Consider the following 25,213-nt stretch of genomic DNA (forward strand, 5'->3'; position numbering starts at 1 on the left):
GGCTAATTTCATAAACAGAAGATGAAAGAAGTTTGTGGGTTTTTTATTTGTTTTTCCTTTTTTTTTTTTTTCCCCTGGAGTAATTCTTGAGACCTTAAAATTCTTGGTCCTTAGGGAGATGAGAACTGTCCTTTATTCAGTAGATCTTAACAGTGCAATGTGCAATAATTCCTAAGACCATCTACAGATTCTCGGCAGTAGACTCCAGTAGAGCTCCTTGATTCAAGGAAGGAAGGTAGGTAGGTAGGTTTTTATTTCTTGCCTGTTCTAGTCATGAAGAATGTAAAAAATTCCCTTAATTTTTATTAATGATTCCTACAGTCGCTGTCTTGTTACTTCAGATATAAAGGCTTCACACTGAGATACTGAAGGACACTTTTCTCTCTGTGTTCAGTTGAAAGGCAGAAAGAGAAAAGAACATAAGAAAAGCTTAAAGCGTAGAAGTATAAAATACAGAGTTAAGTTGCTAACAGAACTAACAGCACTAATAGCATGCACCAAAGGTGTTTTAATGAAGTCAAGAGGAGGACAGAATGCCAAAGACAAGCTTTATAAAATGGCAGTTTCCTTGTAGCATAGATTACTTCATATGCTTGGTTAAACTGTTCTTTCAGTTTATTCTTCTGGTTAAACTATTCAAAGAACTGACTTCAAATTACTTCTTACTGTGATTTCTTTGAACTTTCTTCTTCAGGAGATTGGAAAAATGAAAATAAATGTCATTTTTACAGGTGAAAGGCTAAATGGGATGAAGTCCCCTGCCTGCACAGGCAAAATAACTGCTGCAAAACAGCCTGTTCTGGCTTAACTAACAAGCAAGAGAGAAGCCAGGTAAGCAAGCAGTATTTACATCTGGTTAATGCAGTGTGCACTTGTTCTCATATGTAATGCTGTTAGTTTGTTGTAAATGAAATTAATCTCATTTACATTTTGGGCAGGAAACTCACCACTTGGCCCACATCTCATGTAGTGGGTAATAGAATTAGGAGCTTTGTTGCTCCCTAGACCTGCTTTTTGAATTTCTGCTTTCTGGGATAGCTTCCACATCTGCAGAGAAAAGCATTTCAAGTTATTCATTGTGTTTATCAGGACATGAAAAAAACCCTCATGCATTAAAACACATTCTACTTATTAGTAGAGCTAAAGGATATATAAACACTTTTTTGTTGGTTTAGAGGGAAGGACAGAGGAGAGGGACAGGAGAAACTCACTGGAAATGGCTATTCAACTACACTCATGAAAATTCAGCTTTACATGTAGAATAGCCAGGTATTATTTGCAAAGCCACAGCCAGATATACATAACTAGACAAACTAACCCATGCCTGTATTAAAAAAAAAAGGTAAATCTCATGTAATGGAGGCTGACTGAACCTAGCAGAGAACTAAACTCATCTTGGCATTTTTACCTGCTACACAGTGACAGAAACATTCACATTCCATTCTGCAAAACAGAAAATGATCTTTGCATGCAACAGCTTGAACGTGCAAAATGCAGTGTCTTCATTTACTACTCCCTTATGGCAAAGCATCAAGCAATCCTGTAACTGCAAGCAAATTATTGCACCTGAACAACAAAAGCTTTGTTTTTGGCCAGCAGCCACATATTTAGTGTTTAAAATTACCATGCAAAACTCTAATTTATCATTCCTGGAGGCAGCAGGGATCAAGGGGTGCCCCGTGTGTTTGAGGTCAGCCATCTGAAGGGGCAGCGGCGATTCGGTCTGAAAGGAATCTCACTGATCTGTCTGCTAGCTGAGCACAGACCAAAACAGACCTCCACCATGCTGTTGTTAAAAATGGGGAGGAAAATAATCCTTCTGGGCATGAAAACGTTTGTTGTCTTTCACACAAAATGAACAAGTGTTGGCCATTTCTTTTTCAGAGCCACTGAAGGCTCTCGCAGTGTGCTCTCGCTGCTGCAGCTGAAGTCAGTGCAGCAAAATTAGGAGCACAGGAAGTTATTATCCTCAGAACTGAAATGCAATTCATTACAAGTTTCCTAAATCACACACAATAGTTGCTTGAGCTGGACACGGGTAGTCTAGAACTCCTGTAGAGGACCCGAGGCACTGGTGTCCGCAGACACACTCAGTCTCTCTGCAGCCCTTTGTGTTTAAGAGAAGCTGTTTCGGTGCTGCCCTCCTGCAGTGGAGGAAGGTAACAACACAGGGTAAGGAGCATTAAATATCAGGCATAATTAACCACTATCTGATTTGGGTTTGCATGTGAAAGCTTAGTGCTGTGAAAAAAAGATGAAACAATGCAGACTGAAGTGCCCCATGGGCGGTGGCTGCCAAAAAGGTGCTTTTGTTGCCTTGATAGCAGAGTTTAACTTCACAGCCTAACCTCCAAGACTCCACTTTGGACTCAGGTCTTGCTCGTGATTACAATCTGGGTTCTGTGGTGATGCTGAGGAGCTCTAGTAAACCTCTCTAGAGACAATACTGGTATTTTGTGTAGCTGTGGCACTCTCAGGACCTCGCAAAGCAAGGCTGGCAAAGCAGATAAGAGCAGGCCTGAAAGCTTATCCCATTTCTCCAACAAGAGCAGCTGATCTAACCAGAAGATAGCACCTCTGCTACACACTGTGCTCTGATGGTAACCAGCAGCTGCACTGCACGACACAGCCTTGCCAGCAGTGAACAATAATACAGATACTGGTAGCACAGTGTGAGTTTACAGCACATACTCTGAGCTTAAAAGGATTTTCCATCTAATTCTATAAATAACTTGCAAAAGGTATTCTGCACATGTTGCTTCAGATCACAGCAGTGTTCATCTCAAAGCTAATTCAAACACATCTATGGATGAGGGGAGACAAAATCTAATGATGTGACCCAAGGTCAGAAGGCTGATCTTGCTGTGTGAGAGTAAAAGTGTGTGAAATGAAGGTAATATTTCAGATTTGGGTTTGGTTGGTTTTTTAAGGGCGAGATGCTTCTGGAGGGAATACAGCATTAACTAACAGCATGCTGAGGACAACACTGCAGAGGAGTAAGAATCCATCCACCCAGGACTAGTGGCTGGGGGCGAGTGCCTGCCTCCAGCCACAGCAAGGGATGGCTGCTTCACTTCCCAACAGGAACCTGACCCTCCACAGAATGCCTTTGAAACGTCCCATCTTCCCTCGTTCCTCTTCCCCACCTTGAAGTGCAGCTGGAGCTCTGCAAAGGGCTATCTCCACATTTTATTCCCAATTCTCCTGCATGAAATGGAGACCTTACAGACTAAGGTAGGAGATGAATGCCTCCTGCTTTCCCTGGAGGAACGCTGTGTTGGCAGCACTTCCACCCCTCTCTAGTTAAACTCTGAGGAATTAAAGCTTCAGCCCACACAGCAGTGCCATGACTGCCTCTAAAACTGCTGCCAAAATAAATTCAATAGGAGAAATCAGAGTATTACATTTGTTATTTTTGAGATTTATTTCCAGTTTAAAATATTTTCCCTCTAGATGTATTTTCATTATGTTTTTTTCTAGCATATGTAATTTGGTCTACATGAACTGTCAGTAACTATTTCCTCTTGCAAAACAGTGCTAATGCCTAAAGCCTCAGGTAACTGCAGTTAGAGTATGATACAACTGTAAACTCTTTGTGTTTATATTTATGATTAAGAAGTTTCAAGCAATTGCAGAGACAGTGGCATATTGAGTAATTACTTTTCAACATTTCTTGTCAACTGGTCATCTGGAATTTAATGAGTTATTGGCTTAAGCATTCCTACACACCTATAATTTTTGCAAGCAAACTTTTGTTATTTTTTTCTTTTTTTGTTATGCTTTCTTTTTTTTCCTCTTATTTTTATTACACATCTTGTTTTCTATTATATTAGTGTTACTTTCATTAAGAAGAAAAAATGAATTTCCACCATAATCCATACAGCCTTTTATTGCCACACATCACGAGGAGTCTCATAGAGCTGCTCCCTGACTCCTAATCACACCATACACTTGACCACATTGGTACACATGGGGAAGACAAAGCACAGAAAAGGGAAAAAGGTGGAAAGGCTCATTTTTTCCAAGTGCTGTGTATCACGTGACTATTTATTACCTCTGTAAGAATTACCATTGTTGTTTAGGATTATGAATGGTCTTGGTATTCACTAAAGTTCAAGTATTTTAGTAATTATGAACAGCAATTTATTGTGCAAGCCAGAGGCACTGAATTATTGGGCTCTAACGTGCTCCTTGTGCAAAGTGCATTTATGCCAGGATGTGGCATAAACGAAAAGGGCAAGACACTGAAATCTCTCTAAAATGTGTATTTTCATTAGTATCTTGTTTCTGAAAGAAAGGGGGGAAAGGTATTTCTGCTCCAAACACATAACCAACGTGTCCCTGCTACCCCTGAAGGCACCACTGAGGAGTCCTGTGTTGGCCCTGTGCCCCTCCTGGCAGTGCAGCATGCCAAGGGTTCAACGTGCATTTGTCATGTACAGGGAACACCAAAACGTTTGGGACGCGTGACAAACCAAAATAACTTGTAGCATAAAGACTTTTAAAGGCATGCAAAAATATATACAGTGCAATTAATGTTTCATGCAAACTTTGGTGAGGTTACAGTTTTACATTCAAACATGCCAAGAGTACAGGACTGAGCCCTCTGCCATCGTCCTCACAAAGCAACGACCCACAGACCTAACTCGGGAGGATTTTCTCATTGTGGTGAAGTCTGCTCTAAATCCAGTGGCCACTGAGGACACCTGTGTGTCATCTCAGACTATAGGTATGTGGTATCATGGTAACACAACTTCCCCATCATACACAACCGTACTCGTACCACAAGGTTTTAGTATCTTCAGAAACCAGCAGTGGGGGTTCAGGCTCACTGGTGTTGCTGCAGGTGGCAGGAACAAACTCACTGGACAGAACTGACCGTAGGTCACTATGATCAGATGCCAGAGGAGCAGAAGGCTGCTCTGGATTTTGTGGTACCGGTCTAAACGCGGAACGATTTGCCTGATCACTGGGTTTTGGTGTAGATCTTTGAGGCAATCCACTTATGTTGCTAACTAATTCAGTGTTAAGGGCTAAGAATGGCTGAGCCACAGTGAGCACTCTCGTGCTGTCATCACCAGATCTACTGGCTTTACTGTGAAACAGGCTCGTGCTTGGCCAAGTCCTCTCATGGAAATGAGAACTCTCCGTCCTGGACGTCTTAGGCACAGAGTTACCTCCTACGTTACGTGGTGTAACTGCACGAGCCGCATCGCTCGCGGGGACACAATCTACTCTGTAAGCCACACAGGGAGAAAAATGAGAGGAGAACTGCTGTGCTGAGTACTCACTGGAGGCTGGCGGGACACTTCTGTCAGCGGCGGGCGGCGCTGGATCAACTGACACGGGCTGTCTACTGTCCTTGGACAAGAAGTCGTGGATGCTGGTCCTGCGGGTGGTGCCCTCAGCCGTGGAAATGACGCTGCTGGCACGGGGCAGGGTGGCGTAGGGGTTGCAATCTCTCGGCGGTCGCTGCGACACGCTGCCTTGTGCCTTCTCTTTCACCGACTTGGCCTTCCTTTGAGCGCCCGAGGTGAACTTCCCTGGGGAGCTGGTGAAGTAGGGATCTTCAGCTTTCCGAAGGCTGGGCCTCACAAGCTGCTCTGGTTTAAGGGACCGTCCATCAGGGAAATCAAGGGTGTTTTTTACACTCAAGGACCTCACGATGCCACAGCCGGCGGGCGGCTGCTTCCGCAGCTTCTCCCTTCCCGCCAGCTCCGCAGACTCAGACAAGCTTCTCATGACTTCATCTAAAAGATTCTCTTCACTTGCAGATTTCAACTGTCAAAAAGAGGAAACATCTTATAAATTTACAAATTGGCGTTTTGACCTTTCCTTCGGCAGTCTTTGTGGATGTGAACAGAGAACAGTTCTAAAATGGTTTGCCTTTGTCAGTTCTCAGTTTTAAACATTTACAGAGGTACACAGACCTGAGTTTTCTGTACAGCTTACAAGCAAGCACTTTGAAAATGAGATGTCAGACCATTCATAGCTATCTGGAATTAGTATCTGTAATATTGATTAGCTCAGCAAATCAGATGATCACAACTTCATCTTCTCACTCACCCTCTGACATCACTCCTCAATGCCTTCTAACCTGTTTAATCTGAACTGTTATTTTAATTTATACTGATCATCAGAACTAAAAGCTTAAATTTTCTGTTCACTCAAATCATCACCATTCCTGGAGGTGTTAAAAAAAAGTGTAGATGTGGCACTTGGGGATATGGTTTAATGGTCATGGTAGTGTTGGGTGACAGCTGGACTTGATCTTAAGAGGTTTTTCCAACCTTTAAGATTCTAAAAGACAAAACTCTCAGGAAGCAATAGACAGTATAACCTTTAGTCACCCTTGGTGCCTAAACTTGGACTGGCCAGCTCCCAGGTTTTGCTTTTTGAAGAAAAGACTTCAGCACTAGAAAAAAAAAAAAGTTCAGGTGAATACTATTTACAGACCTGGAGGAGAAGAACTGGAGTCTAATTCAAAATGGTAAAAGAAACAATTTGGAAAGAATTAAGCTAAGAGCCTTAAGGAAATGCTCTGGCAGAAGACTGCAGAGAGAACTCCTGAATACCCTCCCGGCCTGAGTGGTTCAGTGATGTTATGAAAGGGATTCTCTGACCCATGAATAGCAGTGGACTGGACCTGAGGTGTCAGGTGGTTTATTTCTATTGCCAGAAGAGTATTGTCTAAGCCTTACAAATCAAGAGTCCCTGTCAGAGAGAACACAGCTAAGAGGTCATTTTAAGTGCCTTCAAAAAAAAAATAATCCAGACCCATAGTCCAGACTCAGACCACTACACCAGACTACCCCAAATCAATCTGCTGTGAATGCAGATTTTTCCATTTCAGTTGTGGCATTAAAAATCAATGGAGTCCAATCCTAACTCTTGACAGGCCCTAGTCACAGTAACAGGTCTGCTTTACCCTAGAGCACGCTGAGGTTTCAGACAGATCTACTCAAGAAGTGGTGATGGAGGAATTACAAGACTAGTAGAGACAAGGTGATTCTGGGCTTCTAACAAACTGTCACTGATTTACAGAAACATTCTCTTTCGCTTGTTCCTCTCAGATTTCAGTGAGCTCTGAGGTCAGATTCTGTGCCCAGCAAAGTTCAGAAGATGAAACTGAAGCAGACAAGAGTCTCTCCCTGGGGAATGAAGTAAAGCATCTTCCTTCCTGTTGATGTAAGACAGATCTGACAACAGCTTTCACTGAACACAAGTGCTGAACTGAAAGAAGAAAAGGACACCTCCTCTGGATTTATGGCCTTCCAGCTGGCTGGAACTCTGATGAGTGTTCTGATCAGCATGTGGGACAATTCTGTGCAGCAAAGACTGACTTTCTCTCCTAATTCAGTAACCCAGAAAGGGCCAAGAGGTGAAACTCCAAATGATGTTGTGTGCAGCACAGCAAGTAGGGTTTATCAGGGTACAGTCCATGTCACTTCTTCACGCAGACGTAACCAGAATACCCACAAAGTTTTATAGCAATTCTACTCACTAGAAAAGTCTTCTATTAATTCTGTGCCCATATATGGGATAATAAGTAGTTAAAATATTTTTTACACTGACCTCACTTGAGGTACTCTTGTTGCTCTCTTCTAAGAACTGCTGCAGGGTGACAACTTCACTCCCCGGAGAGCCGGTCTTGGCCTGCTTGCCGCGACCCTCCGGGGCTTCGGGCGGCCTCTGCTGCAGCACGGGGCTGGACCTCGTGTGGCCCTTCAGGTACTGCACAGGACTGCTGCTGCTGCTGGACCACGCCTCGTGCTCGTGCAGCAGGCTGAACTCCCCACTGCTGTGGCTCTGCGGCCTGCTCTGGCTGGGAGCTGCACCTGCTTTTGGGGTGAAGGGCATGGAGGGTTTCCGTAAGAGACAGACCTGAGAGCTGTTAAACAGCACAGCCTCACTTCAGTGGGGAACCTCACCCCCTTCCACTAACAGGAACTCTGTTTAGAAGCCTAAAAACACAGCTGTGCTCCTTCACTCAACCCAAATACACTAATACAATTGCACTCCCCTGACTTACCTCTTACAGCTTGTTAAACGTGACATGCTTTTTTTTGAACAAAAAAATGCCTTTTATTTATAATCTGGGCCTCCACCTACAATCCAGGGGGGCAAAGAAACACCTCCACTCTTGCTCAGCACTGCTGTGAGGCACACACTCTAATACACTACTAATGACTTTTACAGTGAATGAAATACAAAGAATAGAATGGAAAGAAAATATTTTCTTCATCCCCATTCCTCAACAAGAACTATTTAGAAATGCTGTTTCTCCAACAGGTTCTGCCATTACTTATAGTTTGTTACAACTGTGACCTGAAGGAAGCATATGGCATTGAATGCAAAATAAATTCCACAACACCAGTTCTTTTTATTTTTCAATAAGTGAGAATTGCTTTTAAAATACTGATGAATAATCCAGTATTTCCAGCTTCACGTGACTCCTAAAAAATGAACTTCAGTTTAAAGAAAGAGAAATTGCTTACAGCATGAATTTCTAATACTGTATAGAAATTGGGGCCAGGGCTATCTCAAAGGATCTTTTACAGAAGAGAGGAATCCAACAGAAAATAAACAAATAAAAATCTTAAGCTAGAATTCATCTCTCAATTTCCAAACAAAGTGATACTGTTTAATAAGTGCAAGCCATGGATATTAAATAAGTCTTAAGCTGGCAGCATTCTACTCTAGTATGCACAATGGTCTTCAGCTAGAACGGCCATTATGAACAAAAATATACCAAAGCTTGTAACAGGTGAGGTTTAGAGAATATTGCTAAATACAGGAAGGTTATTCATCTTTTAAAAACAAAATATACAAATTTGCAGGATGGAATTATGGATGCCAGCTTGCCCAGTTTTTATTGTACACTATACAGCTTTACAGCAGCAGTGTACGTGAGGCCAGATGCTAGGAGGAAATGTCCTGGTTTGGGGTAAACCAGAAAAAAAAAGTTTCAAAGTTCTGATTGTCTTTTTTGTCCCTAAACCATGACAAGAAAGAACAGAACAGCTTCTCTGCTTAAAAAATAAGTGATTTTAAAAGTAACTGGGGGCAAAATTTGTATTTTGCTGCATTGTTAGGTTTGGTTTAAAAGATGTTTATAATAGATATCCATATTGTCCTTTCAGTATTTAGTAAAAATACAAGTTCTGTTGATACTTGTATTGTTTCCTGATTTGGGGAACAAAGGCTATAAAATGCTTGAAGAAAAACATTCAGTGGTATCCGGTGGGAATTTCTTGGTTGTATTTTTTTAACCTACATAGATGATCTTAAGGAGAAAATAATGGAAATGAAGCATGTATGGAAATTCACCTACAGCATACCTTTGACTTCATGGAGTGAGGCATTGTTATTGCTATTGCTAGTGGATGTTCTGCCACTATCAAGGCTGGCTGGTCTGGAAGCTAAATGGAAAATTAGGAGACACCATGATGAACAGAACTGCAGCAGGTGACACGGTACCTTTACATTCTGATCACAGAATGCTCAGAGGCAGGAGTCATGCACTATTTCACAGGCTGAGCATGCCCATTCTCAACAAAGTGGTTTCTTACAGATCAGAAAGCGAAGGGATTTCCAGGCAGTCCAAGAGGACACTTTAGAAAAGGGCACTACAGGAATAGTGAGGTAGAAGGGAGAGGAAAAGAGAAATAGAGTGTATGTTTAGAGTTGAAACTGACTGGTTAGTGGGAAACCAGGGTTTTACAGACCAAAGGATGGGCATGCAGAAAGCTGCTTGTGATTAGGTCACTTACAACAGATTTGACAAGGAACCTTGCACATTGTTGAAATGCCACGAACAGGAGGAGCAAGAGCATCTGCACAGACAGTGTCCTGTACTCCTATCCAATACAAGGGAAATGCACTGTCACCATCTGCAAACATGCTTGTGGCTTATACTAAAGTGTTTATACTAGAGTTAAAGCTTCACTTCTAAACAATCTGTTACAGCTTTCACTTCATAGCTTTGCTTGAAGGAAAATGTAACGTTTTCATAAAATACAGCATGTGACAAATATAGGTGTCACTAAGTATTAAATCGTTAAGTACTAATTAAGATGAATAATTTAGGCTGAAAAATCTGGCCAGGTTGTGGTGTTTGGTTTTTTTTTAAAGGACTGAAATGACAACTTTTATTTTACTATTAACTCCAAATAGATTTTTAAGAGGGAACATGTTCTGATCCTGTTCAGATGCCCATCATAGACACTTTCTACGAGTGATAGAGAACATCTGAAGTAGTGAAGGAAGAAAAGAGAGAGCAGTCTGAAGAAGTGATAGTATACACTGACAAGATATGCAAATCACAGGAAGCATGCTCACTTGTAATGATGCCAGTCACTTTTTTTTGCATACTTCCTTAACATTCACATAATACATCCTTAATTATTTAATTAAAGTTCACATCTTACCATGAACTCTCGATCCTGTACTAGAATCATCACTAATACCTTGTGGACTTACATCTTCAAAGGATGTAGTATCTATACACAGAGACATAAAAGAAGTTGTAAAATAAAATAGAAGTAAAAGATTATTGAAATATTTATCATCTCTAAAATATATGAAAATATTTTCCAAACCAATCCAGTTTTACTTAGGTAACATTTTGTACAAAAAATCCTGAAACATTTTATAATGGCAATTATTAAACCTATTCAGTATCTTAGCACTGCAACTCAATTATTAAGGTTGTTTTTTTGCTGGAGAAAAAAAAAAAAGAAAAGAAAATACAAGTAAAACTAATATTTAGATGAAATTGCTGTTACACATAGTCACATCACGGTGCAAAAAGCTTCTACCTATACCTTTATTATTTAGCAACTGCTTGGATCTGAAGCCTGTAGAAGAGTTGACAGCTGCAAAGTTGATAGCTGTAGTAGAGAAGGCCATAGCTCCCAATTCCTTCCTCCTTTTACCCGTAGATATATCATCAGGACCCTCCAGATGCTCAGAACTACCTGTCCATTGTCCTCCTGCTAGGACCATGGACTGCACCAGGTCATTCATGGCTGGGATGCAAATGAAAGCAAATGATCAGCATGGTCAATGTATTTGCCCCGGTTCTCACTCGTCTTGCAAAAGGTCTGACAGTTTTCTAAGCGTTACGAGCGCATCGAGTACTGGGAGATACAAACACGAGCTCGTGACATGCAGCCAGCTCAAGGCATGACAAGTGTGCAGAGTCACAGACCCCTTTCAGCTCTGTGTGCTTCTCAAAGCTGGTTTTATCAGCCTTAATCGCCATGCTTGCGCTGCGATGGTGTGTTAGAAGCCTTGATAAACTGTTTGCAGTGATAAAGTGGAATGAACAGGGAGAAAATGGGAAAAGGTGCTAATACAATATAACAACAATGATACGGGACACTTGTACAGTGCAGGTTACTGCAGGGATACTGCATTCTACAAAATAACAAATAAAAGGATCTGGGAAAGATGACAACTGATGGTATTCACCTTTACGTTACAAAACTAGAGAAAACTGTCCACCCCTCCTTAAAAAATAAACCAAAACCAATATAATACAACACTGTGGCAACGACAACTGATGGATACTCAGAGTGACAGACCACCATACAGCCTCGTGCTATTGTCTACACTTTCTTTAAACACCAAAATTACAGCGACTCCTTAACAAAAGGCTCAGGAAAGGTGTCATCTGGAACTGTTAACATGGTGCACTGTAAATTTATATACACATAGGGGCATGTGTATATAGGCAACTATGTATACAAGTATATGCAGTCACAAGGCACTGAATATATATATGTATGTGGGGGTATGTGTCTGCGTGTGTGCACAGGTGCATATATCATATATATATATATATACAAAGTATTCAGTGCCAAGGTTTCAAAAAAAAAAAAGGAAAAAAGAAAAAGCTCCAGCTCCTTGTATTGTAGCAGGACTTGCACATTGCAAAATAGGAGGAAAAATACAGCGCAGTCCAGGGAGAGGTTAGTGAAAAATTAGTAATGGAAGCCAGTGTAGCCATTGAAAGAAGCTGAACTGTCAGAAAGTCTTACACATGGAGCGACGGTAGAAGGCCTTCATTTTGTCTTTTTCCTTCGGTCTGTTCCTCAAAAAGGGCAGTCTTTTCAGTGCAACCACTTTTATGTCATAGCATGAGGAAAAACGGAAACAGGGAAATGAAAGAAAAAAGGGAGAAGAACAGATGGAAGTTAAATGTTGAAACTAAGGACAGAAATGAATGTCTGAGTTTAAGCTATGTAGGCTAGGCTAAGAACTATCATTCTCATGCTTCCGTGTGGCAATGACATATGAAAACTACACTGAAATATGAAAACTACATTATGAAAACTTTAGTATACTCAGAAATGTACCAAAAATAATGGTGAAGCGTGTAACACAGTTTGAAAGTTCTAATCCTCAGGCTCTTGAGAAAAGAAATGTAACTTCTCTGCAGATGATTATAGACTCAGACAATTATATAGTTCTTCTATGAAAAATAACATTTCTTGAACACAAAGAAAGATGTCAGGCAAAAAAAGCTTGAAATGAAAGCAACCCCAAGTACAATTTCTACTTTAAAACATCTTCACATCATTATCTTTTGGCATTAATAACTTTTGTCATGCTTTGCCCTGCATCTCTAGTAGGATGCAAGCTATTATCAGTCTTTGTTACATTTTGTGCTCATTACTAATTTTGGTCATCTACTATCTTGTGTTAGAATTACATGGACCTTATGTTCGATCTACTATTTGTGTGCAAGTAACTTCAATATTTTACTAAAATAATCCACTTCAAATCTGTAATATGAAAATTAAATCATGATTCATTTGCTGAAATAGGATACAGTTTTTTTAGCTTGAAAAATACCAAAGAAGAATAATAAAAAAAAGAGCAAAAGAAAATCCAAATGTGAGCATTGCTCTCACATTTTAGGAGGGCTAAGAGGAAAATCGAATCACATAATATCAGGGAGCAGAGTTAAAACTACAAATGGTGCTAAAAGATGGAAGAGGGGGAAGTCACAGGTTACTCCTGTCCTTAGATTCAGCCATTCTGCATTAGTAACCTGCACTCTGAAGCATCAGATAAATGATAAATGCATCAGCTGACTGCCCAGCATACAGGAGCCACATGCACACAACTGGCATGTACAGATCCAGAAGGAAAGAGGTAATGAAATTACCAAGAAGTTCCTATCTATGCAGATATGAAAGCTGTAGTCCAGTCTATCAGCCCAAGATCTGCATATTTTCTCTCTCCAAGGTCAATTCTGGGACATGACCTTTGTCTGGGTTTTCTGCTCCACCAGCAGCTAGTCATACAGCAGTACATATATATACATAAGCTTTTAAAAGTGCACATGAACTACCTGGAAAGAGCAAGAAACCTCCCTCTCCATTGTATTAGTCTGCATTTGCACTTCAAGTCAGAAGATCAAAGGACACTCCAGAATCATTCTTGTCATCTGTGTGTCACCTCATTCACAGAAGGACACACACAGGGCCCTGGGCAATGGTACCAAACAGAGAACTCCAGTGCAGCTACTGATGCCCAGGAAATGGTACATCAAAACCTGACTTTTGGTAACGTGCAGTTCCTCCTTGAGAGGAGGAATTAAGTGAGCTCTTTCTGCATAGCCTAAGACTGAAGAAATGTCCTGCCAAAACTCCTGGAATGGCAGAGCTACAGCAGAAACAAACAGGACACCACAAAGGTTAGCTTTGGCAGCTTTCACCCTTACACCTTTATTCCAACAAGATTTTAAAAACAGGATGGCAGAAGAACTATTTTGGTCTTAGTAATCATCTATTTAAAGGACTCTAGTTACAATTCATTAACTTTTCCTTCTCTTTTCAGTATTCTATGAACATATTCTTGCTTTCTGAGTCTGAGAGTGACTGATGAGTGCTGCAGAATGCCTCCACTGATCAGGACATATTCCACTTCGTAATCCTCCTACTGTATGCCAGAAATACTCTGGGGAATTCTCAATGGATAGTATTAAAATCCTCAAATAATTTTGTGTATGAACACAAGAAAGTGTTAGGCAGACATCTTCTGGGCTTTTGATACTGGAAAATGGAGCTCAATATTAATTCTTTTACTTCTGCTATGATACAATGTGTCTGCTGCTGGTACTACTATTTAAAGATGACATGTTAGCCTTAATTCCTTGGGATGCTGTTCATCTGAGATGGCTGCAGTGGAAGCTAGCAAAGGGAATCTCTCTTTGTCCACAGGGGGAAAAAAATGAAATTCCCACTTGCCTGCTTTAGATCTTCTATGCAAAAGCTCAGAGTGGAAACCACCCGCCCCAAGAAAAAAGGCTGTACACAAAGCAGATGCCAGATCTGTGGTACTCACCTGATTCAACCACTGAACACAGATATGAAAAGCAGAGGTGCAGTCAGAGGAGCACACAGTATCCAAGTTAAATCCCATGGGAACTACCTTGTGCTGCATACAGCAACAGCCATACAGGTATCCCCTCCTCTGCAGAGGGCCTCTGGAACAGGACAAGGGCTTCAGCCTGTGAGACCTCAAGTGCTGAACAGGGTAACCTCATTTTTCTGCCAAGATCACCTAGCTTTGTAAGAGAATAGGTCCCTTGAAAATATCTGCATGAGGCAGTGTCCTGTCTCATGAAAGCAGTCTCCATCACCACCTTCAAAAGAAGAAAAACCTACAAGTCTCCCCCAGTGAATCTATTCCTCAGTAGTGGCAGCAGCAGGATAATGCATTTGGGAGTCAGGATCTCCTCTGGCTTTCCCTCTCAAGGGGTTGTAGGGTAGGAAACCTAGCACATCTCAAAGATCAGTTTATGTCAGCTCCCTGTCCTCCAGCTTTTGAGAACAGTGGTGGCTTGTGCCAGTGACTGCTGTTTGGGGCATGTGAGATGCCTTCTCTTGCCTTCTGAAGGACACACAGGCCATTTCACCTTGGTGCTTCCCTCTGGAACCACCTCCACTCCCAGACACAGGAGATCAGGGTGAACCAGGACCTGTCTCTTCCCATACCCCAATCTGCCTGCTACCAGTGTGGGAAGCCACCATACCTGAGCACCTGCACAGATGGGCAGCAGCTCACAGTTACTCCTTGTAGCTTCTTTCAGGGGAAGCCACTACTGCCCAGCCACTTCTTACAGAAAAGAAAGGAGCTGCACTGTCTTGATATTTAGGATTTACAGTCATTCTAAAAGCAGAAGAAAGACTGCAAAATGTGCACCATTACCTGCACTCCTCACACTGAGATATTTTTTAACTTTGTGAGATGCAAACTGGCTCAGTAAGATCTTCAGCACTGAACTGGCACAGAATTCATCCAAATTCCATCAAATACTGTGGTTTCCATAGTGACATGTGTAATGAAGGAAGGTTAAGATCCAGAATTAGATCAGCCCTTCCAGTTTGTGGATAAATACACTGGGATTAAGGGGAACGTGAACAGGGTCCATGGAGTAGAAAATTAATGAGGTCTGAACAAGTTCAAACCTCTTTTGAGGATCAGCCAGTGTAAAGTCAACCATGGCTCCACCAGGAGGGTAACTGCACACCACAAGGTCCCAAGTATCATGCAAAGAAAACTGTCAGGTAAAAGAGCCCTTCCAGAACACAGCTGTTGACACAGATGCAGATGGTCTGAACCAAAGCGTGCACACTCTGGATTCAAACTCACACACTTGCAAGCACATCCACTACAGCTTCAGTCACTCCTGGACTCCACAAGACTTCCAGTTTGTATGTAAAAGCAACAGTTGCTTTTTAAAGAATCAAAAGTACATGTTTTGAACCTTCACAGACCCTTACACTGAAAAAAGCTAAGCTTCCCAAGTTGACAAGTTAGCAATGCAAGTGACAAAATGTACCCTCAAACTTACTATTTTTTTAAGTTATTAAAAAAATACCTTAAGTCTGATTTTACATTTTGCTGAAATAGTGCTTTTAGATGGTTTTAACTTGCACTAAGCTTCTGCAATAAGCACAGAGGTAAAAAAATCATAATGGCTTTAATAATTTCTAATACAGCAAATTCATCACTGGCACAAAAACCAGAATATTAATTTGCTGTCTTTTGAAACCAAAGACATTAGATTTTTTTAAAAAGTATTTCTAAAATTTGAAGTGAACCTTAATCCAGGTGCATTCTGATGCTTTTACATGCACAGCCAAAAATGCTTCTGGTGCATTATTATTAAATAGAATTGTTGCATTCTGATAACTTGGCTGCAATTTTATCTCTCGAGTTGTGAGAAACTGGACAGTTCATGAGTCACAGTGGGTAACAAAAAAGAGAGATTAATAAATGTACACGCAGCACAGAGTCTAACCTCTTCCAGGATTAGTAAATTGTGTTTGGAATATCCAGTCTCTCCACACCTCTGTAACCCTCCTCGCTCACTTAACTCTAATCTTTAGGATGAGTAACAATTTACATCTGCTTAAGAGATTATGACTCTACATTAACTCTTCCTGTTGCACATTCAAATGTTATCAAAATTCTTCAAGGCTGGTTTTATGGAGGAACACCATCAGGCAGAAGACTTTTTTAGCAACTAAAGGATGTTGGCACAGCCACAGCTTGGAAAGAACTTCCAAGACAAGGGGAAGGATTCATGCTGGGACAAGATGGAGAAACCAGAAATGGTACTAGTGGTGGCACCTGGCATTCCATTAAAGCTTCTGCTTGCCTGACCTAATAAAGTGCCTGCCTTGTCTTACCCAGGCACTGTACATGTGTTCTAACACACACATCCAGAGCTACAGAAATGCTGAAAAACGACTTCCCGCCTGGACACTCAAGGAGCTTGCAAGAAGTCAGTACAAATCTGTCATTAATAAATTAATTCAGGCTTCATTCCTGAAGACTTCAAAAAATTCTCTTTAAGAATCCCCCAAAACACAAAGCCTTTTGCTGCACCTCTTCATTTTTAATCATATCAAAGAGACATTTAGCCAAGGATTATTAAAAGAAAAAATGCTTTGCAGTACTCACTGCTACTCTTTTTGGTCCCCAGGGTCTGGCCATCCTCGAGAGAGTTTGAGCCCACAGAGGAACTATCCTGGCTGTCCTGGTGGGGCAGCTGCAGGAATCCTTCACTGGATTCTGAACGGGTGGGCGTGAGGGTCATGGACTTCAAACGCTCACGATTTACATCCTTCTTGGATTTTATCAGCTTCCTCATTTTCAGAGTAATCCAGTTGCCCCTCCTGTTATCAATAACACAGCACATTCACTGCCTTTATAACACATCAGTTACACCTTCAGACTTTTCCCAACTTGTACACAAGGACACAGACACAATTCTGCTCCCCTGAGGTTTAACCAAATGCTGATTTCCAGCTGGAACAGAGTACGTCAGGTTTTAGGTCTGTGTTCATTTCTGCATCAAGTTCATCAGTACCTTCTGGGTGGAGATGGTTCGTAGAATTTATACTGATCCATTATCTTCTCCTCCAATTTCTCCTTCTGTCGCCTCAACTCATTTAGCTTGTCACTGTAAACAGAAATCAATGACAATGTATGCTTCAAAAAGTATATATAATGTGGGAGTAGCATGTTCCTTTGGATATCTGTCATCTGAAAGTGGTCCCTTCATGAGGAATTCACTTATTTCTTGTTGAAAAATCCAGAGAGACAACAACTAGTCTTATGTTTAATGTTATGATATAAAATTGAAAAAACTTCAATTTGTCTTTATTACACAACAAATTTTCCCCCCTTTCTTAATAATAATAAATTGCATACAGGCTCTAACAGAATCCTTCAGATAAGGACATTTTCTTCTCTCCAATTCACTAAGAACATTTACAGATTACAAACAAACCTGGGAACTCTGCTTGTAGTAGAATGAGGAAAAAGTGTCATTTTTATTCCTCATTTCCATCATCAGTAATGAACACTGTTGCACTGATGATTTAGAATTAAAAGTATGTTTGTAGTTAAGAGTTACCCACTTTCCATACTAAAAATTTTATTTTAAAACCAGGAACATTTCAGAAGTAGCACACATTAACTTCTATATAAATCAAATAAAGATATTAGTGTAACTGCACTAATCACAGTGATTTCATAGTTTTAAAAACTCACATGTACTGCCTCTGCTCTACATGGAAGAGATCCTTGCTTTCCATATTCTGCTCCAGTAGTGTTCTATTCTGTAGCATTAATGTCTGAATTTGATCTAGTAGATGTCTGTTCTCCTCCTCCAGATTTCCTTTAAGCTGGCTAAGCAGCTGTTAAAACATATGAGATGGTACATGCATAGAGATGTGAGCATACTTTATACACAAATAATTATATTTAACTAAATCATGACTCAACTGATAAAAGCCTTTTTGATGCCTTAAATAACTTACAGCAGTTTACTTAACACACGAGCCCAAATTTTTGTACTGCCTGTACAACTGGCAAATTAATTTGCCTTCAGATCCAATTCATTATCTGTAAACCAATGACTAATTCTCAAGCACTGCACATCATTTTATGAATCTACAAATACACGTATATCAATTTTATAATGATATGACAAGAAAACCAGCATAATTCTCCCATACCTCACACTGATTGTTTAGTTTGGTCGATGTAATATCCAGTTGTTGGTATTGTTCCTTGAGTTTAGAAAATTCAGCTTCTAGTCGTGTTTGTTCTAGTTTAGAGCTGTTCAGTGATGTTTTCAAATTCTTATGATCTGTTTGGAGAACTTCGTTCTCTCTCAAGAGCTGACTGTATGTATGAGTAAGCCTGGAATTAAAAGACAGCATGAAATACAGAATACACAGCAGAATACAGGCAGACTGAAGGAATTGAACTCATTGTCCACAGTCCTTTGGAAATACAGGATTTCCAAGGCTCTACATTAATCCATAGAATATATATAAAAATGTCTTAGTATCACATACTGTAGGGAAGTCATCTCAGTCTAATTTTCCTAGGTATGCATTTTGCTTTTAAACCACACACTCTGGGGTCTCTGTATGTTTAAAAGCAAAACAGGATCTCTAAATGCAGAGATCTCAACTAGTTTTAAAAGGCCACTTTTCAAAATACAAGAATCTTACAAAACAGCTAGAACTTCTTGCCAACACAAAACAGTCAGTAAACAGGAACAGTCCAAAATTTGGCAGTCGTGGAGGTTAAGTACATAGATTCCTGGGCTCCCTCTGTCCCTGGCTGAGCCCTGCCACATCCCTTTTCCAAAATCAACCCCCAGGTCCCACCAGTGCTCCTCACCAACGGTAGGAGGTATTGAATTGTGAGCCTCCTGGCAAGGTGAACAAATCTTCATGCTGCTTCTCACAAAGTGGCTTGCTCCCTCTACAGCTCACTACCATACTGCACAGTGCCTGGCTGGGCACTCCTCAGGAAGCTGTGTGGAATTCAGTATCCTCAGGACAGAATCATATTTTTTTGTGTGTGTGTTTTTTCCCCTCTCCTGCTCAGTTTTTCTAAAATGCCTGTATCACAGACTAGCAGAGTGGAGTTGCTGTGAGGTATACATTGTATATGTCCTGAATTGCAGCATCAGGGATTAAGAAATATGAGAGGATATAAGGCTTGTTTAGGTTTATTTAACCTTGCATTTAACCTGCAAATGCTCAGACCTCTAACACACATCTCAGACTTCTGCTTTACCTTTCATTTTCATCACGAAGTTTTTTATACTCTGCTGCTACAGTTTCATGTTTTTCATTTTGCTGCTGCATCTTCTCCTGTTCTGTCTTGAGAACTTTCTCCAATTCTTCCAGCTGCACTTTTTGTTTCAGCAACTGATTGTACCTGCACACAAGAAAATGATATTTGTGTGGGGGGTTTTTTGAATACCAAGAAAACATGGATTTTTTTTCCAAAGTTTTAAGATCTTAATGTTGTATTTAAGTAATACTGGTTCTAGTCATGCTTAGTTACAGTGTTTTTTTGCTCAGGAATGGCAGACTAAATTTACTCATACATATTAGTATTTACCTATCTTCTAAGTCCTTATGCTCCACCTCCAGAGTCTTGTGGGCAGATTTCAGGCTCCCATGTTTAGCTATCAGAGACTCATACTCGGAGGCCTGGTGCTCGTGCAGGTGTTCCAGCTTCTCATGGTCTTTGAGGAGTGCCTCATACAGTGACTTCAGGTCCTCCCGTTCCTTCAGCACACCTTCGTTTTCATTCTCTAGAGCTGACTGCTGGATCAGCAGCTGTGCATTCTGATTCATAAGAGACGTGCTCTGAGAATTGAGGGTGGAATTTTCAACCTGCAGTCAAACATTTGACAAGAGTTGCAAGTTAATTTTATAGTCTGGATTAGTTTGTCTTTCTTCTCCTATTGAATGTTTTCTCAAGTTTAACCCTTAGCATCTTAGCAACCTTCTAGATGTTCCATCACCTGACAACCTTTTATGGGAATACTTTCTTACTTCTATCTTAACAGACAATCCAAATTCAAAATATTCCAGCAATATTTTTATAGCAGTATTGCAAGAAATCACTTAAGCATATGCTTAAATTGGCACGGGGCAGGGAAGGGGAGCAATCAAATTATAATTTACCTTCAAATATCTGTTAAAGCACTATCTAGATGAGAGGCACATTTTCCTCTCAGCACTGACACCTCTAGCACCAAAATATCTCAGAGAAATGGATCACTTGTGATCTTCATATCACATAAGCCAAATCTATGACATGACTAAAAGAAAAGGAATGTTCATACTGGCATGTTTGGGTTTTTTTTATTTTTTATTGTACAGAATCTCAACTGTCACCATAATATCCTTATTGTATCCACACATCCTTAAAAATGAGATTTTACACACAGTAGCATCCATTTAACAGAGAGAAAGGGAAATAAAATAATAGCACCTGGAAGGAACTACCCATCTTCTGGTTTACTGAGGAACTGCCATTCACCCTTGTCTGCCACCAACAGTAAATGTCAGCTGATCACTTTAAGTATGTGCTGTGAGATCTGATGGAAAACACTCTCCTTGTAGAACAGTACAGTTTCTCCAACAATTATGTCAGAACAGTATTAATGTCTGTTAATACATTAAAGCCTTCAACATTAGCCAGATTAAAAATATATATATATATCAACAGCAACTTTACTTTTTTGTGCCTCTGGAAGGATTAACTGAATCCCTGGATATCTTAAAAGAACTGATGATACTTCCTGTGCTTGTCACCTGACCTGTATAAGGCCCAGTTTCCTATTAAAGACATGAAAACCAAAAACTGCTGAGGCTTCTAATACCCTCAGGGTATCTATTTAAAGAAAAAAAAAAGGCTATCACCCCCGTGCACGCTGTTACTAAGGAACAAATCCCTTTCTGTTGGGACTGCAGCATTCTTTGTTACAGATGAGAAAGCTGAACCTTTCACTGGAAATGAAGTCATGTCTGATGGCAAGTGCATGCTGTGAAGCTTCCCAGACTGAATTCCTAGTTTGATTTAGTTCAGAATTTCCAGTTATCCTTTAAAACATCTTTTCTCTTGAATGCTCCTTATGGGTATCAAAAGGAGTAGTAGAATTGCTGCTGCCTAAGAACATTTTTGATATAGTCCATGTGGACCAGCTTAGTGCACTCTTCAGATTTAGCTAATACTTAATCATCCCTATTTTAATGAACATATTTCACCTTTCACTTTAATTTAGAGTTGATGTAGAGTTGTCTTGCCACTTGCCTGAAGCTATGAGCAAAACAGGTGAATTCTCAAGGGAGAACTCCCTTTCTCAGTCTGTTAGGTCTAATGTCATTCAGTCACCCCCAACACTAGAAATCACATTGGTGAGGTTTACCACCAAAAAAAATTAAAAAGAAAAGGCAGAAAATGCTTCCTCTTCCCAATTCACTGCCTCAATACTTGGAAATATCTACAGTTAAGATTTGTCAGGCAAAAAAGGAGATACGTAGATATTCTTGGGTTTTTTGACAAATAGTATATTACAAAATACTCAAAGAGTTCTGAATCCCAGAAATATATCCTCATCAGTTTAAAATGAGATATTCCTGTGCCCATGTCCACTGCTTTTAATGACCAGAGCAGACAGTGTGTGCACACATGTTCTGTTTAGCTCACAGGCTTGCTGCCACAAAGGGGAGTACTGTGCACTAATTAGATTTCAGTGTGGCAGACAGAAAGTGCATCTGTGGTACAACTGTGTTCTGCTTTCCAGAAACAGATAACATAGCAACTCAGGCACCCACAAAATGTGCTGTTTGCTTGTTTAAAGACTCCTTCATTCTGATTTCCATCCACCCTCCATCATTTCTGACACTGTTTACTATTTCTGCTGAGTTGTGGACTTTGTCTTTCCTCTTTTAAGTAGCTGTGATTCTTAGAGCTCCAAAAAGCATTAGATCCATTCACAAGAATATTTCATTTATCAGAGGGGAAAAAAGAAAAAAGGGATATATTTCATAACCCAGTAAAAGTATGAAGAATGACATCTGAATTTTGGCCCTAAGAGCTGCAAGACTCTGTGGGTAACATTTTTGCAATTCCCATGGTCACACATTACCTTTTTTCCCCCCATTGAATTCAATCTTCACATATTTCTGTAATTTTCAAAGTCTTTTTTCAAGTCTTTTGTACTTATTAAGATCTTGATTTTCTTCTTAGGTATGGCTTTTAATATTTCTTTTAAACACTATTTATAAAAATACTACAAAATACTAAAATTCCCTGACCTAGTTTAGAACTAAAAAAGAAATTAAAAAAATGTCTTAGAAGATGGGATAAGAGAATCTACTCTACTACTAAGTATAAAGTCAAGAGTTTAAACTCTACAAACATGAAGGATTAAAAACAACTTCTAGGAATGTTACTAGTGATCAGCAAATAAAATTCTACTTGACTGCTCTTGGTGCAGATTGACTGCACATTCCTTTCTTTTCTGTGTCTGTACCAGAAGTGAAATGAGACTTACAACACATTGCTGCCATTACCTTTCAAGCTTTCATTTGAAAAAGCTCTGAATTACTTTTATTTTTGCAAGCCAAATAGGAAAATATTACCTGCAGCTTGGCATTTTGAGTTTGTAGAGTTGTATTTTGTTCCTGCAGAGAAACAGTCTGCCTCTGGAGTGCAAGAATCTGAGCCTGCAGATTGCTATTCTGTGTCTCAAGCTGCTTTAGCTGTGTCTTCAGGGCTTGCTTCTCTGCCTGCAGTGTAGCATTCTTTGAACATTAAAGAAGAAAGAAAATTTGAGGTCACAGCTTTTACTGAACTTCAAGGAAAAAAGAAGGTTTCTCCAAAACAAATGAAGCAGCACGACTTTGCAGAGATTTACAGGGTGGAATGGAACTGTAAATCACCTTATAAAACAAAGTAACACGTGGTGATATTATCACTACAGGTTAAGACTGAAGAAAAGGGTAACTAATATGGTACCTGTGGAGAAATCTCCATGACTCATGTAAATAAGGATTATGTAAGATGGATTTAAGAGATATCTGTGGATTCCAAAGGGCAAATTCAGGTTTCCACATTTCCTTTACATGATGGTTAAATGCTTTACAGCATCTGTCAGAGCAGAATCCAGCTGCTTCATAAACTATATTTAATTCAGAATCTGCTTGGTATATAAACTAGGTGATAAACTGCCTGCTTTCTTCATGCTCTCATTTGTACCACTGGAACAGCTCACAGCAAATCACTGAAATCAGCATAATATTGAAAACACATCTTACATTCCTCTCCACTTCGATTAATCGGTCTTTAACCTTCAATAATTCTCTAGTAGTTTCCTGATTTTCTTTCTCCCACTTATTGACAGATTGATTGTCTTCTCCACTTCTTGGAGGAGAATTCTGAACCATCCTTTCCTCTTCCTGTCTTTGCTTGAGTGCTTCATAGTTCTTTTTCACCTGGAATTGTTTAGGACAACTTACATTATGTTTAGAAGTTTCCGTTTTCTACATCCTCATTTATTACATCACTGCACCACTTCCCAAAGAGCAGAAATGTTTCTCTGTTTGTAAATTTGCTTTCTGCATATATTTGGGGAGCCAATGTACAAATTATGAACAGCTTAGCCCTTACAAATACTTATCTAGCAGAAACAGACCTCTATTTGCTATTTTATTTCAGTGCTTTCAACTGTATTCCCCAACTCTTGTAAGTCCTACAACCAAGGAGATTGTGTTGGTTTGTTTTAAATTCAGGCTGTTCAAGGTAGATCAGAATTTCAGTGATTTCAACTGTATCCCCCAACTTTTATAATAAGTCCTACAACCAAGGAGATTGTGTTGGTTTGTTTTAAATTCAGGCTGTTCAAGGTAGATCAGAAAATCTAACTGAAAACTACTACTGTTAGCATCCCAAATCAAAGCAACTTCAGATTATTTACCCACCTAACATATTCAATACCCAATGAATAAACTCAACCACCTTCCATGTGATCTCAACACTGGGCCTGTACTACTGCAGTCCTAAAAAGCACCCATACCTTTGTCCTGCTTTACATGACCCAAACAATGCCCATCCTTTGCTGTCCTGCACAAAAGGTGAAGTGTAGAAATACCAATAGGTGGCACAGCAGTAATTTAATCTCACAGAAAAACTTATTCTCCTTACTGTTTTAAGTTCCTGACGGAGCTGCTGGTTTAAATTTGTTGATTCTTCTAAACGAGCCTCCAGAGCAGCAATTTTTTCTTCTTTTATTTCGAGAGACTTCTTAAGTGTGGATTCTAATTTTGACTCCAAAAGCTTGTACCTACTGGCCAATGACATCACACGTCAAAAAAGTCTGCATTTCAAAAAATTATCTGAGAGGTTTAAATCCTAAAATGTTCTGAGGGAGACAGACAGCTACATCAGAAAATGTTTGAATGCTGACTCTGTTTAAAAGCATGAAGACACTGCAGTACTGATACAAAGTCCTAACTCTACACCTAACAGAAGATGGCAGCCAAAACCAGTTCTGAGTCCTCCTTTCTTTTGGAACAGGAAACATCCCAAAAGCCATGTTCAGCCATACCAGTTGGGTGCTGGCTTTACTGGGATCATTAGTATGTGTGTGATGACAGCACTCTTCCTCCTGGCTCCACTCCAGTGAATCCAGGGGGGACCTGGACTAAATTAGGATGTGAAGTATTTGGAGAGCAAGATTTTCATCCATTTCCATTTCCTGCCAGCTCACAGAGAGGCAGCACTAGGGAAGGAGAGGGCACACAGTACTATGCAGGTGCATACTCCTTTCATGGATGACTGTGCAAATGGCTCAGCCCAGCTG

At 40.2% G+C, this 25,213-nt stretch overlaps 1 protein-coding gene across 1 annotated transcript; it reads right to left on the reverse strand.

The window, feature by feature from the left end:
• Nucleotides 1-63: 63 nt before the first annotated feature.
• LOC103779529 (girdin-like) lies at nucleotides 64-24,711 on the reverse strand. Its single transcript, XM_008947164.1, has 17 exons — nucleotides 24,556-24,711; nucleotides 23,670-23,846; nucleotides 22,995-23,156; nucleotides 19,957-20,234; nucleotides 19,627-19,770; nucleotides 18,549-18,735; nucleotides 18,082-18,227; nucleotides 17,396-17,488; nucleotides 16,987-17,201; nucleotides 12,045-12,128; nucleotides 10,827-11,030; nucleotides 10,431-10,502; nucleotides 9,342-9,422; nucleotides 7,576-7,838; nucleotides 5,292-5,781; nucleotides 948-1,047; nucleotides 64-384 (listed from the first exon to the last, which is right to left on the reverse strand). The coding sequence occupies exons 1-16, from the start codon at nucleotides 24,709-24,711 to the stop codon at nucleotides 983-985; spliced, it is 2,817 nt and encodes a 938-aa protein (XP_008945412.1). The 3' UTR covers nucleotides 64-384; nucleotides 948-982.
• Between the last annotated feature and the right edge of the window lie 502 nt (nucleotides 24,712-25,213).

This window comes from Merops nubicus, unplaced genomic scaffold (genome assembly GCF_000691845.1).
Source record: "Merops nubicus isolate BGI_N331 unplaced genomic scaffold, ASM69184v1 scaffold27330, whole genome shotgun sequence".
Taxonomy (NCBI): Eukaryota; Metazoa; Chordata; class Aves; order Coraciiformes; family Meropidae; genus Merops; species Merops nubicus.